Raw genomic sequence first — 17,163 nt, 5'->3', positions numbered from 1 at the left:
GGACACAGGTCAGCGGTCAGGGACCAAAGGTGATCAGGTAGCCGTTTAGAATTGCTTTTCAAAATTTGGGTTATCCCAGTAATTGTGAACACAAACACAAAATGATGAAATACACACTAAGAATTTTAGCTTATTTAACCACTCATTAAAATTTCATTTCCTGAATTTAATGATACTATCTTCTAACATGTAGGAACTCAGTGAAAGAAACAATAAGTAAAGCCAGCCATTACTGTTCGGAAACAATGACAATACTGTGGTTTATAAAACAGAATTAGTCATCCAGAATGGCTGGTGTGGAAGCAGTACCTCCCCACATAATACATTAAATATATGCTGTCAAGTATACGAAAAATCGATTTAGTGACCCCAATATTTGCTGGAAAACCAGAAACCAAACAGTACTACCACGGAGAACATTTAAATGGACTGATCATGTACTAAAATGGCAACTGTTCCTTCTTCTCAACTCTTCTGTGTATGTAATTCACTAGCAGTTGAGAATAATACTCTGCCCACAAGCAGCAAAGAGCAATACATCTAGAGTCTTTAAAAGCATGTCTGTTAGTCTCTATGAATGTTATTTCAATTCTCATGCTTACAAATTGTTTTAAGATTACGACAACAGGGTATACGATTGCCCTTGGCAGTGGGAGGTGTGTGATGAGACTTAAGTATTGGCTTTCCAAGTTTAAGTTACACTTGGATATTTGTTGGAATATTTGTTAGTCTCTTCCAAAATAAGCTCAGTGAATATGCATTCTAATTTGCCAGGTACACTGAATACTGTACTTGCCCTTATGAAAGCAACCTTGAGGGCAAAGGCTATCTTCAGATATATTTTAATTTTTGAAGCATTTCTTGATCAATAACCCCCACCAAAAAATAAAAAAACAAAAACCACAAAAAGCAAATCTGAGTCCTAAAAAAAAGGGGCAAACTAAGCAAGTACCATCTGAGCACCTGACCCACCCTTGAGTCCCTGCTACCTGTGCTACCTGCAGTGGTGTGAATGACACAGGTCTTGGGAGTCAGAATTCCCAGCTCTGCCAGTTACTAGCTCAGTGGCCTTAGACAAGTTACCCAAGTACTAGAGTACAAATTTCCCTAGTGAAAGACAATGAGCTAACTTTTGACAACTCTCCAAGATTCCACTAGTACAGAATTAATCGGCTCAACCTCTATAAGTGGCTTGAGCCACAGGGAATAACAGTGCACTGAGCTTAAATTGCCCTGGCTGCCTGTTTTCTCACAAGTGTGACTTGGCGTGCAAAAGTCCTAAACAGTTTGGGATCTAGATGTCTCTTCAGCATGTACCTCCATGGGAAACACAATTATCTGGCGTGCACCTGCAGACATACCTACATGTTGATAGCAAAAAGTTGGAGCTGCAGTTATTTTTGGCCCTGGGGCCTTACTTATAATTTAGTGCCTCTGTTGCTTTCTGTAGTAGTAGATAGCTAACCCTCAGACACCAAAGCAAGGTAGTTTTTAAGTTGATGTATGTGTATGTATGTGCACATACACACAGACACATACTCATGCATACACTAATGACAATTCCTGTTTTAAAAATATTTAAGTCTCTATTGGCTATTTTTACATTTGGACCTAAAGACCTAACCTTGAAAAGCCCTGTTCTCTGATTTTTAGATATCAAATTATATTAAGGAGGGGAGAAGAGAAAAATGGATTCAACAAAAGAGACTTGCAAAGCATTATAGTAACAAATTAAAGCTTGTTTGGAAGCTGTCTTATAGATACAGAGCATACTTCTCTTTTCAAACGTCACAGTCTTGAATAATATTTCACTGCTTGGCACAGAAGCTATCATTTTATAGTAGGACAATGAGCCCTGTCTTCTCAAGTAATGATGAGCTTGTTCCTGAGATAAATGGCCACGTGGGGTCGCTGAGAGAGAACAAACTTTTTAGGAACTCTGGCTTTTACTGAGGGCAGGTGAGTCACCCCACTCTTTTTTCCTTTGTCCTTTATCCACCAAATACAGAATTATTTGGTGAATGAAGAGTTATTTAAATACATCATTTTAAAACTAATTCCCCAGAGAGTAATTTTCAGTTTCATGTGCTGTAAGTTTCCTCTCAAACTAAATGGCAGATACCTGTGTTCATTGGGATCACCAAATTCACTTACAAATTATCTTAGGCTTTGAAAACGTAATTTTCTAAAACAAGAGAGGAGCCTTTTGTCTTCATTCCAGCTTAAGCTATGAAATTTTCCAAAGTAACATTTCTGGAATGAGTGTAAGTTTGAGGAAATTCCTCTCCACTGGCTGCTGCTGTATTCCAGGCCACGGAAGAAAGGGGGTGAGGTGCAGGACACCCTGACTCCTGGCTCTGGTTTCCACTTACTTGGGGGTGCTTTTCTTAGTCCTTTAAAGCATCTGTAAAGTGCTTGGGAAAATAAAGCCTGCGGGTTTTCCAGGTACATCCTGAATCCTGCCTACAGAGCATCATTCTTCCGGTTTTAATAACCCTGACAGCAACCTGTCACGGCACAAGGTTCTAATGGATCGCCTGCTCTGTGACTCAGAGGCCCAGAAGAAAAGTGGATGGAGCAGCCCTGCCATCTGGTCAAAGCCCTGGCAGAGGACAGACCCACTTTGGCACCTGCCTAACTCTCCTAGGACCGTTTTTTTGTCCAATGACTAAACTGTTGCACCACAACTGGGTGGAACAGAAAGCGCTAAAGAGGAACTTGACAAATGAACAACAAGAAAAAGCACAGGACATTTTTCAGACAGATTGCTTTAGGACAGGGTCTGCCCGGTCAACCTCAAACTTCCAACTGGGCCATCCTCTTGGGACAAATCAGTGGATGAATATGTCCAATACTATCACAAATGCAGCCAAATGGAAAAGTAGAGAAAAAAAAGGCAAAATGAATGTGACCAACTTAAAAAAACACACACACAAAAAACAACGTTAAAAAGAGAACTGTGTTTACTTTGGGGAAAATACCATGAGGCTCAAAATCAGAACTTATAAGCTTTGTTTCCTTTTCTACTAGAACCAAGTAACAAACACATTTTTTTTTTTCTAACTGGCATAAGACTATGTTTTAATTGTTTAACTATAGCAGAAGACCTAACAGCAGTTTGTTCTAGAAAATGTTTTTTAATGTCAGATTGTGGCTACAGATTTTATTTTATGCTTTTAATTACCTCACTGTATGTGTCCTTGTATACAGAGATAAAAGGCTGAATGTAAGGTTGTACTTGTTCATACTAATTTTCTTTAAGCAATCTAGAACAACAGCTGTTCCTGTCCCCAGAAGAACAGAGACTCAGAACGTAAGAGTAATGAGAGTACAGTTCCTAAGCTTTTATACTTCTCTTTATTCTGAGCAACTGCTTTATTCCCATTAAGTTATCTTGGCTGTAATAGATCATATGTGATTTTCAATAACATAACATTCTATTTCTATTTCCCAGAAGAACCCCAGACATTATGTGATGTTTACAGTGAGAGATAACAGTGTAAAGACTCTCACCTGGAGATAAAAAGGAAGTAAACTGATAGAAGATCTCAGTGTCCTTCTTCTGACCGCTGTATCCCACGATGCTGCCGACCTCGAGCAGGAAGGTCTTCAGAAGGGCGCCCGTGGCAAGGTCGTGAAGCTGTAGAATGTTCTTCACATCATGGAGGTAGCATAAGACCAAAAAGTTGGACCTGACGCAAGCTACCCATTCTACAAAGGTAAGAGAGATAAATCTAACGTAGTTTGGAAAGTTAGTGAAAAACACATTATTTATTTCATTGAACAATAGCTATTGAACATCAGCCATGCACTGTGCTTTGCAGAAATGAGGCTTGCAAAGTGATTTCATAATCGGTTTTCATCATTCATCTAGCTTTCAGCATATTCCTTTAATAAATTATTGTCATGTCCAGAGGAAACCCAATATTCTTCACCTTGGGCCAGTGGCTTTTGATGACCTTGATGGCATGTGTAATACGAACACCCCTGCCTACCTTGTGTACCACACTACAGGAGATACAAGGAGGAAAACAGCCAAAACCAAATCATGATCCATGTCTGTCAAGGCTATTTATTCCACAAAAATGTATTAAGTACTGGGTATGTGCCAGATACTCTGCAGTGCTGGTGAGATAAGTAGGAAGACGGCCTTGAGACACATCATGTTAAAATACAAGTAGTAAAATGCAAACAAAGGTTACTCTTTGACTGGTTGGGGCCCCTGCTTTGTGTCTTGAGTCCAGGAATGGGGGATGGGGGAGGTGCGGGGCTCCATCAGGGACAAGACAGAGGTGGTGGGATGAGGGGCAACTGAAGGAATGAAGACCAGGGAAGGGAGGGGGCAGAAAGAAAGGGAGTGTGAAGGAATGAACAACGAACAGCAGAAAGTAAGGCACAGAAGGAGAATGGTAAAGAGAACAAGTGAGAGATCCATTTTTAAGAAAAACAGTTGTTCGGTTGAGGAATGGAGAGGGTGTGGTGGTCTGATGAGGAGTGGGTGAGGCCAGGCAGGGGTTTAGTACAGTCTGAACCGAAGGGCGACGTGAACAAAGACAACCTTATTGAAGGATGCGAGTATCTGCAGCTGACTGCGGAGCTCTTGGGGGGAGACTGACAAGAGAACCACTGACTGCCACTCGCCACAAACCTGGCACAACACTGAATCAGCCAGAAGGAACGCCGAGGATCACCCTCACCCAGGGCCTCAATCTCCTTGGGTTGTTTAGAATATCACAGCAAACTTGTCAAGTGAGGAAATAAAAAACTCGTACATACTAAACTAATTTGCTGTTATAAAAGCTCCTCCATCAAGCAATAGATTTCACCTGGCTCAATGTTTTGTTTTGTGTGTTTGTTTGTTTACATCAGGGAGGACAGCCATACACACTCTTGCAAACCCTCCCCAAGGCTGAGGCCCCTCAGAACCTGGGATGTCAAAAGTCCCCAGGGAGGGGCACCATATCCGCATGGGAGACGGAAGCCCAGTCTGGATATCATGGGGCTGGCTTAATGTTTTAAAGAGAGATAGAGTGGGGAAAAATGAAGTAAATTATTCCTGTCAAAGAATACTCAATTTACGTTAACTGTGAGTACATCAGAATTATCAAACAGAAACAATGAATAGGAAAAGGACAAGGTGATATGTAGACTCATTAATAAAAGCTCTGACTTTATAGCCATATTTTCTGAGTCATCCTTGGTTTTTATTCTCAATATGGCACTCTGTGCCAATGATTTATGGCAAATTCAAGTGTGCTTCTCTTTAAATTGATGAGTTCTAGTGAATTTTGAAGGTTTCCCCTTTTCATTCTAAAGCACCTTTCAGAAGCAAGGTTAAAAAAATAGATCACTCCCCCAAATCTCCAAGCATCTCTTTGAATTTCATTAGATCTACGAAAGAGATAAGACGTGTCACCTTAAGGAATCATTAAAACTAACATTTTTCTGACTTTAAAAGGCAGGAAATTCACTCTGCCTTGGGAAATATTTACACTATCCATGATGGTTCCATAGGAGAATCACTGTTCTGTCCTGACTTTTGCCTGAAAAACACCCAGGTTAACCCCACATGAAGACTTATGCTACTCAAGTCTCACTTGGCCACACCAAAGTAGGAAGCAGTCACTCAGTGCTGGCTACTTCCACCCCAAGGAGGGACGTTTTTGACTCAGTTTGGACAGATTCCATCATGCTACCCAAGTGACTACGAAACAGATTCCTGGCATGAAGATGTTCTAAGGAAATGACCGTGGACCCTTCATTAAGATAGAAATAAGAGTCAAAGGGTAAAGGGAAGGTTGTGAGAGGACAGGCGTGCTGGTTTGAATGTATTATGTCCCCCAGAAAAGGCCATGTTCTTTGAAGCAATCTTGTGGGGCGGACATGCTAATGGGTACTAAGTTGGAACATTTGGATTGGGTTGTTTGCATGGAGGTGTGTCCCACCCAACTGTAGGTGATAACTCTGATGAGATATTTCCATGGAGGCATGGCCCCGCCCATTCAGGGTGGGTCTTGATCAGTGGAGCCATATAAATGAGCTGACAAACAGAAGGAACTCAGTGCAGCTGTGAGTGACGTTTTGAAGAGGAGAAACAGCCAAGAGGGACACTTTGAAGAAAGCACAGGAGCTGCAGATGAGAGACAGTTTGAAGACGGCCGTTGAAAGCACACTCTTGCTCCAGAGAAGCTAAGAGAGGATAAAGGCCCCAAGAGCAACTAAGAGTGACATTTTTGAGGAACTGCAGCCTAGAGAGGAACATCCTGGGAGAAAGCGATTTTGAAACCAGAATTTTGGAGCAGATGCCAGCCATGTGCCTTCCCAGCTAACAGGTTTTCCGGACACCATTGGCCATCCTCCAATGAAGGTACCCGATTGCTGATGTGTTACCTTGGACACTTTCTGGCCTTAAGACTGTAACTGTGTAACCAAATAAACCCCCTTTTATAAAAGCCAATCCATCTCTGGTGTTTTGCATTCCGGCAGCATTAGCAAACTAGAATAACAGGTGAAGAGATTTCCTTGGAAAGAGCTCCTGGCACGCTGTAAACTCCCTCCCTACTGGGAGAGGATGACAGGGCTGTTACCCTCTGACCCCAGCCTGAGAGAGACTAGTACTGGTGTCTGATGCAACCCATCAGCAGAAGTTCACCTCTGACAAGTAAACTCTTCATTGGCTTGAAGGTCTAAACTCTTCTATTGTGTAAAATCCTGTAGCAAAATTAATGGGTCCTATTCTAATAAAAAAAAAAAAATGTTCAGGCAATAAATAATGTATAAAGCAGCATAACATTTTTGGAAGAATTACTGAGAAATGAATAAAACGGAACTTAAAGGCCCTCTGAAACACAACTGATATGGGAGTTAGATTCTCAAGAGGTTAATGCAGTCAGTGCACACTGTGGCAATTGCAGAGGCTTTCAATTAAATTTGACAATAGTCTACTCTCTTTTCTAATAAGAAGACCAAAAATCCATCCTAAGATCTACAATAGGTATAATGCAAACAGCCAAAGTTATTCGAAAACCTAATGTTAAGGATTCTGAGTCTAAGCAATTTAACAAATTAAATGTTGGTGATTATCAGGCAATAACTGCACAAAGATGACAGATATATCAAAAAGTAGTACCTTTGAAAGTCTGAAGTCATACCTCCCCAATTTTTGAGAAGATCCTGCATTTCTACATGATATCACACTAAGCTACAATGATGTCATGCAGTAAATACTCAGTTGCACTATTTGGACACTTCACTCCTGATGAACAGAGGTTGAAGGTTCTTGACCTCATGCAGCAGTTTAAACTGGTCATCACAGAATGAGAGATGTACCAACTTACTGATGTTCTCACCAAAAACAAAAGCACAGTTTTCAAGTAACATGTAATCTTACCTAGGACGTCTTTCTCGTGCTCCGGAACAAGCACTTTCCATTTAGACTCATCAGGATCCATGAAGTCAATGTTGATCAGGCGATAATTGGGGGAATGGCGATTTGTCTTGAACGTGAACACTGTCCCCTCGTTGGTTACGTAGTCATATTCTCCTTCAAAGTTGTCAATCAGCTTTACCCACTTCAGGATTCCTGGTAAGAGAACAAGTATGCTTGTCACTTCTCCAGTGTTCAAAGTGGCACTGGTTTGTGGGTAGGGAGAGGTAGGGAGGATCTTTTCAATTTATAGAACATAGAGCAGACACTGCATTTGGAAGATCCGAGACATAAGAAAGTATACAAGAAGGACAGTGTGGGTGAATTAAAAGATTTTTAAAGAATGCTAAGGAGCCCTGAAAAACCCTGACAATGAGGGGAAGGTGAAGGATCTCTTCTTCCTGACCCACAGCCGCATCTATTCTGGTAAAGCCTCTTACACCTGAGCCTGACTTACATCTGAGCATATCTTTCACCACCACTACCTCCATGATGTCATCCACCTTGGTGCTTCCTGAGCAGCAGCTCTCAACTGGGGGCAATTCTTTCCCCTGCAGGGGACATTTGGCAATGTCTGGAGATGTTCGGTGCTACTAACACTGAGTGGGTAGATGCCAGGGATGCTGCTAAACATCCCACAATAATGAATTATCTGGTTCCAAATGCCAATAATGACGAGAGTGAGAAACAGCATCAGCTTCTGACCTGCACTACCCCACTCTTAATCTCAGTAGATCAGTATGGTAGATTAATTATGGACCCTAATATAGACATGTCTTTAAGCTTAATCTGCATTCCTGTGTGAACCCATTATGAATAGGACCTCATAAGGTATTATTTTTAGTTCAGGTATGGCCCAAATGAATGAGGCTGGGGCTTAATTCAGATTACTGGAGGACTTTCAAGGAGAAGAAACCAGAAGCCAATTGTTGAAGAAGGTCACAAAAGAAGAAGCCAGAAGTAGGCAGAAACCAGAAGAGCCAACCCAATGAGAGAGAAATCTCCATGTGATGAGAGACAGAGATGCAAGCCAAGGATTGTGACAAGCCAGAACCAGAATGTTACAGACTCTGGGGAGAAAGCATGGCCTTGAAGATGCTTAGATTTTGAACGTCTAGCCTTGCGAATTGTGAGCCAATGAATTTCTATTGATAAGCCAACCCTGTGTGTGCCATTGGTCATAGCAGTTGGCAGACTAAGACAAGTCGCCACCACAATGTTTTAATATACTTTGCTGGTCCATGTAAGTGCTCGTCTTAGAGACCTTCAATGATTTTTCCATTACACGTTGAATAAAATCTACATTCCTTTCCATGGCATCCAAGGCCTGGCATGTTACAGCCATTTTCCATTTAAGCAACTTCAGCTGTTCCTCTTGGCTCACTACCTGTTCTTGTGCAGCCCTGGCCTCCATGAGCTTCCTTAAAACATGCTGTAGGGTCTGACACAGGCTGCGTCCTCTTCCTAACCCACTCTCCAATGGCTAGCCACTTTTAATCAGCACCCAGTTCATTTCCTCACATCACTTCTCTCAAGATACAATTACATATTTATTTGTTTGTCATTTGTCTGTTTTACTCACTGTTTCATACATAACACCTAAACCGAGTGTCAGGTACTTCGAATGTGTAAAATAAGTGTGTTGAATGAAAAAAAGGAACTCTTTCCAGTCCTTTAGTCCTAAGAATTAGCCTGAAGATGGTCATCACTTAAAAAATCTTAAATATGTTCCCCATTATCATTTAAATGGCTCACAAACGCACATTTTAAATATTAAAAACAAAACGTAACAAAACCGGGAAGACATCTTTTTCACAATGTATTCTGAGAAAAGTTCAAAAGTTTTATAAATAAGACAGGTCTATGACTTCCACACTACTGAAAGGCAACACCAGGTATTAACTATTCTCCAATCATCTACTATCAATTTCACAGAGAAATTGCTACATGAATTTGGGTAGTTCATTTATATTCCTTGACTCTTTTAAAGTAGTTTGCATTCATTGTGACTCATTCATCTTCATAGCATGTCCTTATATAATTTGTTGCTGAATTAAATTTGTTAGGGAAAATATAATCCCATGGTAGAAGAGAGTGAGTTTTGTGGTCAGATCTATGTGGATTAAAACCCCAGCTCCATCACTGTTTAATTATGTGACTGGGAGCAAGTGTTTTATATTCCCTAAGCCTCATTTTCTCATTTGTAAACTAGGAATAAATAAATGTGAAAATTATTATAAAATGCCCACTAGTCTCGCCCACAACAAAAATTTGCAAAATACTGTTTTAAAATAAATGACTGGAATGAAAACTGATACGATAAACAGTTAAAAAGAATCAATAGTTTTCCTACATCCCAATAATGTGCAGTTAGAAAAGGGGAAAAAACTCTCATTCATAAGAGAAGCAAAAATAATAAAATACTTCAGAATTCATTCAACACGAAATGTGGAGCCTAATATGAAGAAAACTCTAAAATTTTTTTAAGGAACCTAAAAAACAAAACAAAACCCAAATAACTGGAAACATATACTATATTGGGAAGCCACAATATTTCAAAAATGCAAACAATCTATAAATTTAACACAATTCCAATCAAAATTCAAATGAGATTTTTTGGGAATTTGACAGAATCACTCTAAAGTTCATTCAGGAAAGACAACCGCATAAGGAAAGCCAATACGTGTTTGATAAAAGAGTAAGAAGGAACTTCTTGCCCTAATACGCTCTGAACAAGCCCCACTTCATCCCGAGGGTAAATCACTAGTAAGACTTTTATGGTAATCACTTCCTTGTTTTTCTTTTTACTTTTTCTGCCTTAATAAGCATTCATAAACATTAGTCTACTTTTGCCTGATTTTTAAACTTTATATAAATGATATCATACAAAACATTGTCTTTTGTGCCTGGCTTCACTTGACATGATGTGGGGTTATTCACATCTTCTAGATAAATTGTGTTGTGCTCAAATGCCATGCGCTGCATGATTTCAATCCTTTTAAATTTGTTGAGACAAGCTTTATGGCCCAATAAAAAATTTTTTTTTTCAGTGCTCCTGGATGTGACTGAAAAGAATGTGTATTCTGCAGCTGTTGGGTGTGCTATACTAAATATGTCCATTAGGTCGTTATTTAATCATCGTATTCAAACTTCTGTATCTTTACTGAATTTTTTGGTCACTTGTTCTGTCAGTTACAGACAGGTATGTTGAAATGTTCCTCTATGATCTGAGGTTTGTCTATTTTTCCTTGTATTTCTGTTAATTTTTATTTCCTATATTTTGAAATCTTGTTATTAGATACAAACAAATTTAGAATTCTGATGTCTACATAAAAGTGAATTGAGCCTTTTATGATTATGAAGTTTTGTCTCTAGCAATGTATTTTGCTTTAAAGTCAATTTTGATATTAAGATAGCTACATCATATTTTCGTGGTAATATCTTAGAACAGTTACTATTTACTTCCTTATTAGCTCTGTGATGCCTTCAAGTAGATATCTTTCCCAGCTTTTCTAGTTGTTCCCTGAAGAGGAGTTGGTCCTAATTATGTAGTTTATCCTTTCTGGAAAAAGTTTATTCTTCTCCATGTCTCTTCTCACATATTTTCCATCTTTTGGTGGGTGGGATTCTAGGTAATTTCCTGTATCTACATTATATTTCACCAATTCTCTTTACAGCTGTGTCTAATCTCCTCTTTAACTTAACTGAATTTTTAATGTTAATAAGTACATTTTTGATTTCTAGTAGTTCTACTTAGTCCTTCTCCAAACCTGTTTGGTCATTCTTTACAGTATCTTATTTCTTACTTATGTTTTCAAGCTTCTCATTTTTTTTTTTTAAAGCAGCATCATGGTAACCTTTAAAAAAAAGTATATTAAACATACTTATTCTACATTAGGAGTCTGATAATTCCACTCTGATGTTTCTGCTGGCTCTATTTCTCATGCTGGTGAATTTCTTCACCTGCCTTATGATTTTTGACTGTGGGCCGATGATCTCCTTGGAAATTTCATCTGTGGGCGTTCCCTGAGGACTGGTTTGAGGTTGCATTCTTTCAGAGAGGATGTGTATTTGTTTCTGTTTGCCTCCTGGGATACAACCAACCTGGGAGCCATATAAATTCAATCCTTGGCATGAGGATTTTGGGACTTCATAGGTATAATTAATTCAACCTGCACTCCTGTGTTCAGCTTTTCTCGTGCTCCAGGAGGGGAATTCACAGACTGCCTCCCCCCAACCCTCACCAATGCCAAGATAAAAAGGCAGGTTTCCTCGATGTACCCCTCTGTCTGCCCCCACCGTTGGTAGTTTTATTTCTCAGTCACCCTTATACTGAGGGTGTCTTCTTATTTGGGGAACCCTAGGCTTTATCTTCATGCCCCTTGCCCCAGGCAACCATGAACAAGAAGCTCAGAATTCAAGATTCAGCAGAAACATTCAGGGACAATCCAGCTTACATTACTGCTTCATTTTGTCTTTGGCCTCTGTTACCCTTATTTTGTGCCTTAGCAATGTATTTACAAACATGCTTTATAAATTTTTACAGAATTTCAGATGCTTCAGTGTATATAATATCCAGAAATAGAAGTCCTTAAAATTAATTTTCATAAAAGGTTAGGCTCTTCATCTGAGTTACTATTAAGGTTTCTTTTTCCTATAGCAATAAACTGCTAACCCCAATAGACTAGTCAGCAGGTGATCCATTCAAAGGTAATTGTATCTTAGTTTACATAAAACAATACTTTAATAGGAAAACAGTAGCAACAACAATAAAAATAACCATTCCTTAGACAGGAATAAGTTAAAAATTAGCTGGCAATGCAAAATTTTTGGATAATCAGAAATAAAGTACCCAGAAAGGTCCATCTGTCTATTATAAGAAGGTTGAAACACAATTTCTGGACTATGACATTTGTAGATTCAAAATCTTGGTTTGGCGAAATGTCAAACTCCTTAAATGTCCTCCTGGCAATAAAGCATTTCCTGATGTGAAACCTTTATTTCTCAATGTAACCATCTTATGGTTTCTGCCTGAAAGGGTTCTGCAGCTGGTGGTATTTATTATGATCAAAAAAAGAAAGTCACTGAAGTAGCCACCAAAGCCAAACTCAGTAGAAATTTCATTCAGTGCTAAAGCATTAATCTTTATAATACATACTATATAAATACATACTATAACTCATAAGTTCATTCAGGATAAGGAATGAGGCTGGATTTGTACAAATCCACCTGAAAACTCTGAAAACCAGTTCAAAGTACAGGCCCTTGCAGGGCAGCCTGTTTAAAATAGGGAGCCCATAAACTCCTTCTGCTCTTCAGGGCTATGGTCAAGAAACAATTCAAGAGAAAAGACATTTCACTTGTACAGCAGGCTCCTTCATTTTTGCTATTCATAAATGAGAATTATGTTGATTCAACTGCAAAGCAAGGAAACTACTTTTAAAAAAGAAACATTGCCAAATGCATTAATCATTTTGGTTTTTGCCCACCTTTTCTGAGATTCTTTTGTCTGAAAGGGGCATTATTTACTATAAAGCCAACAGAATTCAATTCCACATTGACGTTTAAATTACTTTTTATAAAAACTTGCTACTTGGTGGGGAATGATTTGTTTATAGAATAAAAATGAGATTAAAATAAGTCATTTTACGCTTTCGCTAGAACCAAGACATGGCTTTCTTTGAAAATCATTAATATTAACACGTTTCATAGAAACTGTTTCATAAGCACTCTAATAATAGGTGTTAAAGTATTTTTATACTTTACAAAACACTAAGGGCTTTACAAGGATGAGGACTGTGAGGTGCACGCCAAGCTCCAACATTGAAGGGGCAGAGGCGGTTGCTCCATTTGGCCTGAACGGCTTCTTTTCATCCCATTCTGCTGCAGAATCAGAGCTGGAACCCAGGCTTGGGAGGTAAACTGATGTGAATCTTTAAATGGCATTTGGAGAGCTAACTGACCTCACCAGCTTTGGTTTCCTGGGGATAACAACATGTGCACCTCAGAGTCTGTGGAGAAGGGTGAATGAAATTATTACATTCATACTTAGAAAGTGGCACCCAGCAGATGCTAAATAAACCATCCTTATTATTATTTCAAAGAATTTCAGAGTTCTTCAAATCACAAACCAAACGTGGCCTCCGAAGAGTAAGATTTAGTGGACTTTAAAAATAACTAATTTTCATCCTCATGGTATATGACCATTTTCCAGAATAAGCCTTTATGATCACTAATTTTAAAATTAGTATAAGTACTAATTTTATCACTGCCACTTTTAATTTTAATTCAAAACTAATTTTCTTGCTTCTTATTTTCTATATTACATTTTGATGTTCTAATTCCTTTGTTTTGGTTTTTTCCTTTGCATTCTTCACTATTTTCTAATGACTCCCTCCCTTCTTGGCCTGGCTTTAAATACTCTGATGGCTTTGCTAATTTGGAGGCAACTCATTTGCTGGAAGTTTCTCAAATGTTTATCTCTTCCTGCACCGCCCTCCCCACCCCACCCCACGTGAACATGGTCTCAGCTACTCAGAAATAAGAGATTATTCCCTTTACATTAGCCAGAGATGGATGAATGAACAATTTAAGTATCCAAAAAAATACTGAGTTTCCTTTTATAGTTATATGCTATTATATAGTATAGATTAATTTCTCATGCAGGAGAAAACCAATTTTCCTTAATGACATAAAAGCATTAAAATGAAGACACAGTGAGCAATGAAAACAACATCAACCTAAAATGATTTAACTGTCAGCAAAAAAGGAAAACGTGGAGGAGGCGGGGCAAGATGGCAGCATAAAGAGGTGTGGAATTTAGTTAGTCCTCTAGAGCAGCTAGTAAATAGCCAGGAACAACCAGTAAGTAGTCTGTAACAACTGCTGGGAGACAACCGTGACTGTCCAAACATCGTACCCCAGCCTGGAGTGGGTGGAATGGCTGAGATTGCAGCATAAAAGCTGTAAGTTAAAACTATGGAACCGGAGCCCCTCCCCCCATGGTAGCCTGAGCTGCAAAACTTCACTCTGGGAGAAGAAGCAGTCCCTGCTGGGAGCAAGCAAATACAGCTCAATCAAACTCCAGCTGGGGTTTTAATTAACAAATGTGGACTGCTGAATACCAGCTACAAGTACAGATAACCCCTAACAAGCAGCAAAGTACCCTGAGGTCGCTCCCAGAGGAGAGGAGGTAGGGCTGACAGAAAAAAATGCAGAGGATTTGGAGACGACTGAGCTTAGAATACTGGAAAATGGCTGTGTCCCAAGAAAAGGAGCACAGAGAACTGGGTACTATCTCTGGTTGAAAGGTGAAACCGGGGGGCCAGGGACTGGCTGTGGAAAAGGGCTTTCTCTCTTTCTCCTTTTTGTCTCTCTCAATCTGAGTGGCTCAGTGGAGAAAGCCTAAGCCATTTTCAGTTCTCAGTGCTGATCCAGGCAGGGGTAGAATTAATAGAGTCAGAAAGACAAAGGATAATTCAAGTGCAGAAGATAACTCCCTAGGAGGTGTGTCTTTCCTAAGAGGATGGGGGCAGGGCCCAGCTCAAGTGGCTGCCTTCCCTTCAGAACTCAGACCCCAGGGCCTAGGGGGAAACAATCAAACCAGAAACAACTTAAGCTTGGCTTCTGACACCCTTGGTCTCTGGCCAGGACAAGGTCTGCTGAGAATTTAAAGGACAGCAACTCTTTACACCAGTGGGGCACGATGGGCTGACAGGCACCACCTGCTGGGCAGGTTAGGAAAAGCACAGCATCTAGAGGCCTCACGGGAAAGTCTGTCTGTCAATCTTTTAGGACACACCCTCAGGGAAACCTGATACTGAATACAGCCTCCTCCTGAGACATGAGCCCATTCTGGTTTGGGAAAATCTGACTGGGGTAATCAAGGAAACCAGATGCCTAAACAACAGAAACCTATGGTTCATTAGGAAGAATGAAGATATGGCCCAGTCAAACAAACAAACCTACACTTCAACTGAGATACAGAAATCAAACAACTAATTAAGATCTTCAAATAAATATGCTAAATCAATTAAAAAACCAATTCAACGAGCTGAGGGAAGATATGGCAAAAGAGATGAAGGATATAAAGGAAACATTGGCAAACATAAGGAAGAACTCGAAAGTTTGAAAAAACAACTGGCAGAACCTATGGAAATGAAAGGCACAACACAAGAGATGAAAAACACAATGGAGACATACAACAGCAGAATTCAAGAGGCAGAAGAAAACATTCAGGAACTGGAGAACAAGACACCTGAAATTGCACACATAAAAGAACAGATAGGGAAAAGAATGGAAAAATATGAGCAACATTTTGGGGAAATAAATGACAACATGAAGCGTGTGAATGTACATGTCATGGGTGTCCTAGAAGGAAGGGGAAAGGAGCAGAAAGAATAATGGAGGAAATAATCACTGAAAATTTCCCATCCCTTATGAAAGACGTAAAATTACAGATCCAAGAAGTGCAGTGTACCCCAAACAGAATAGATCCAAATGGACCTACATCAAGAAACTTAATAGACAGATTATCAAACATCAAGACAAAGAGAGAATCTTGAAAGCAGCAAGGGAAAAGTGATCCATCACATACAAGGGAAACTGGATAAGACCATGTGCAGCTCTCTCAGTGGAAACCATGGAGGCCAAGAAGGCACTGGTGTGAGATATTTAAGATACTGAAAGAGAAAAACCGCCAACCAAGAATCTTATATCTGGCAAAACTGTCCTTCAAATATGAGGTAGATTTTAAAATATTCTCTGACAAACAGACAATGAGAGAGTTTGTGAACAAGATACCTGCTCTACAGGAAATATTAAAGGGAGCACTACAGACAGATAGGAATAGACAGGAGAGGTTTGGAGCACAATTTTGGGTGACAGTAGCACAATAATGTAAGTACACTGAACAAAGATGACCGTGAGTATCGTTGAAAGAGGAAGGTCACGGGCATATGGGACACCAGAAGAGGGAAGATAAAGACTGGGACTGTATAACTCAGTAAAACGTAGTGTATTCAGCAACTGTGATAAAATGAACAAATAAATTTTTACATGAGGGAGAGCAAATGAATGTCGTCAACCTTGCAAGGTGTTAAAAATGGGGTGGTATTGGGGAAAAAATACAATCAATGCAAACTAGAGTCTATAGTTAACAGAAACATTGTATTATGCTTCCTTTAATGTAACAAAGGCAATATACCAAAGCTAAATGCCTATTAGAAGTGGATATAAGGGAGGGGTAAGGGATTATTGGCATTGGTGATGTCTGATTTTTTTATTGTACTTTATTTTAATTTTATCATTTCTTTTGTTGCTTTTTAGCTGTCATTTTTTTCTTTTTCTTTTGTCTTTCTATTTTTTTTTGACTCTTCCTCTTTCTTTGTGGAAGAAACGGAAATGTCCTTGTATAGATAGTGGTGGTGGGGGGAATGCATAACTACGTGATTATACAGGGAACCATTAATTGTTTACTTAGGACAGAATGTATTGTGGATGAATAAAACCATCTTAAAAAAAAAGGGTTGATAGATGAACCTTGAGGACATTATGTTAAGTGAAGTAAGTCAGACACAAAAGGACAAATATTGTATGATCTCACTGATATGAACTAATCATAATATGTAAACTCATAGACATGAAATACAGATTACCAGGATATAGAATAGGGTAAAGAATGGGAGTGGTTGCTTAATATGTGCAGAATGTTTAAGTAGGTTGAACTTTCGCATTTA

General features: G+C 39.3%; 1 protein-coding gene and 1 non-coding gene across 2 annotated transcripts in view; both read right to left on the bottom strand.

The window, feature by feature from the left end:
* LOC119540550 (prolyl endopeptidase) overlaps positions 1-17,163 on the bottom strand; it is a 109,810-nt gene that overhangs the window by 39,331 nt on the left and 53,316 nt on the right. Inside the window, exons 9-10 of the mRNA XM_037844642.1 lie at positions 7,391-7,582; positions 3,514-3,711 (exon numbers count right to left, since the gene is read on the bottom strand). Coding sequence (XP_037700570.1) covers positions 3,514-3,711; positions 7,391-7,582 — 390 coding nt within the window. The remainder of the gene's footprint in view (positions 1-3,513; positions 3,712-7,390; positions 7,583-17,163) is intronic.
* LOC119541030 lies at positions 4,913-5,005 on the bottom strand. Its single transcript, XR_005218166.1, has one exon. It is a non-coding gene; the product is annotated as a small nucleolar RNA SNORD88 (small nucleolar RNA).

Source organism: Choloepus didactylus, chromosome 7 (genome assembly GCF_015220235.1).
Source record: "Choloepus didactylus isolate mChoDid1 chromosome 7, mChoDid1.pri, whole genome shotgun sequence".
Classification (NCBI taxonomy): Eukaryota; Metazoa; Chordata; class Mammalia; order Pilosa; family Megalonychidae; genus Choloepus; species Choloepus didactylus.
The sequence above is the reverse complement of the archived record's forward strand: the minus strand, read 5'-3'. Positions and strand labels throughout refer to the sequence as shown.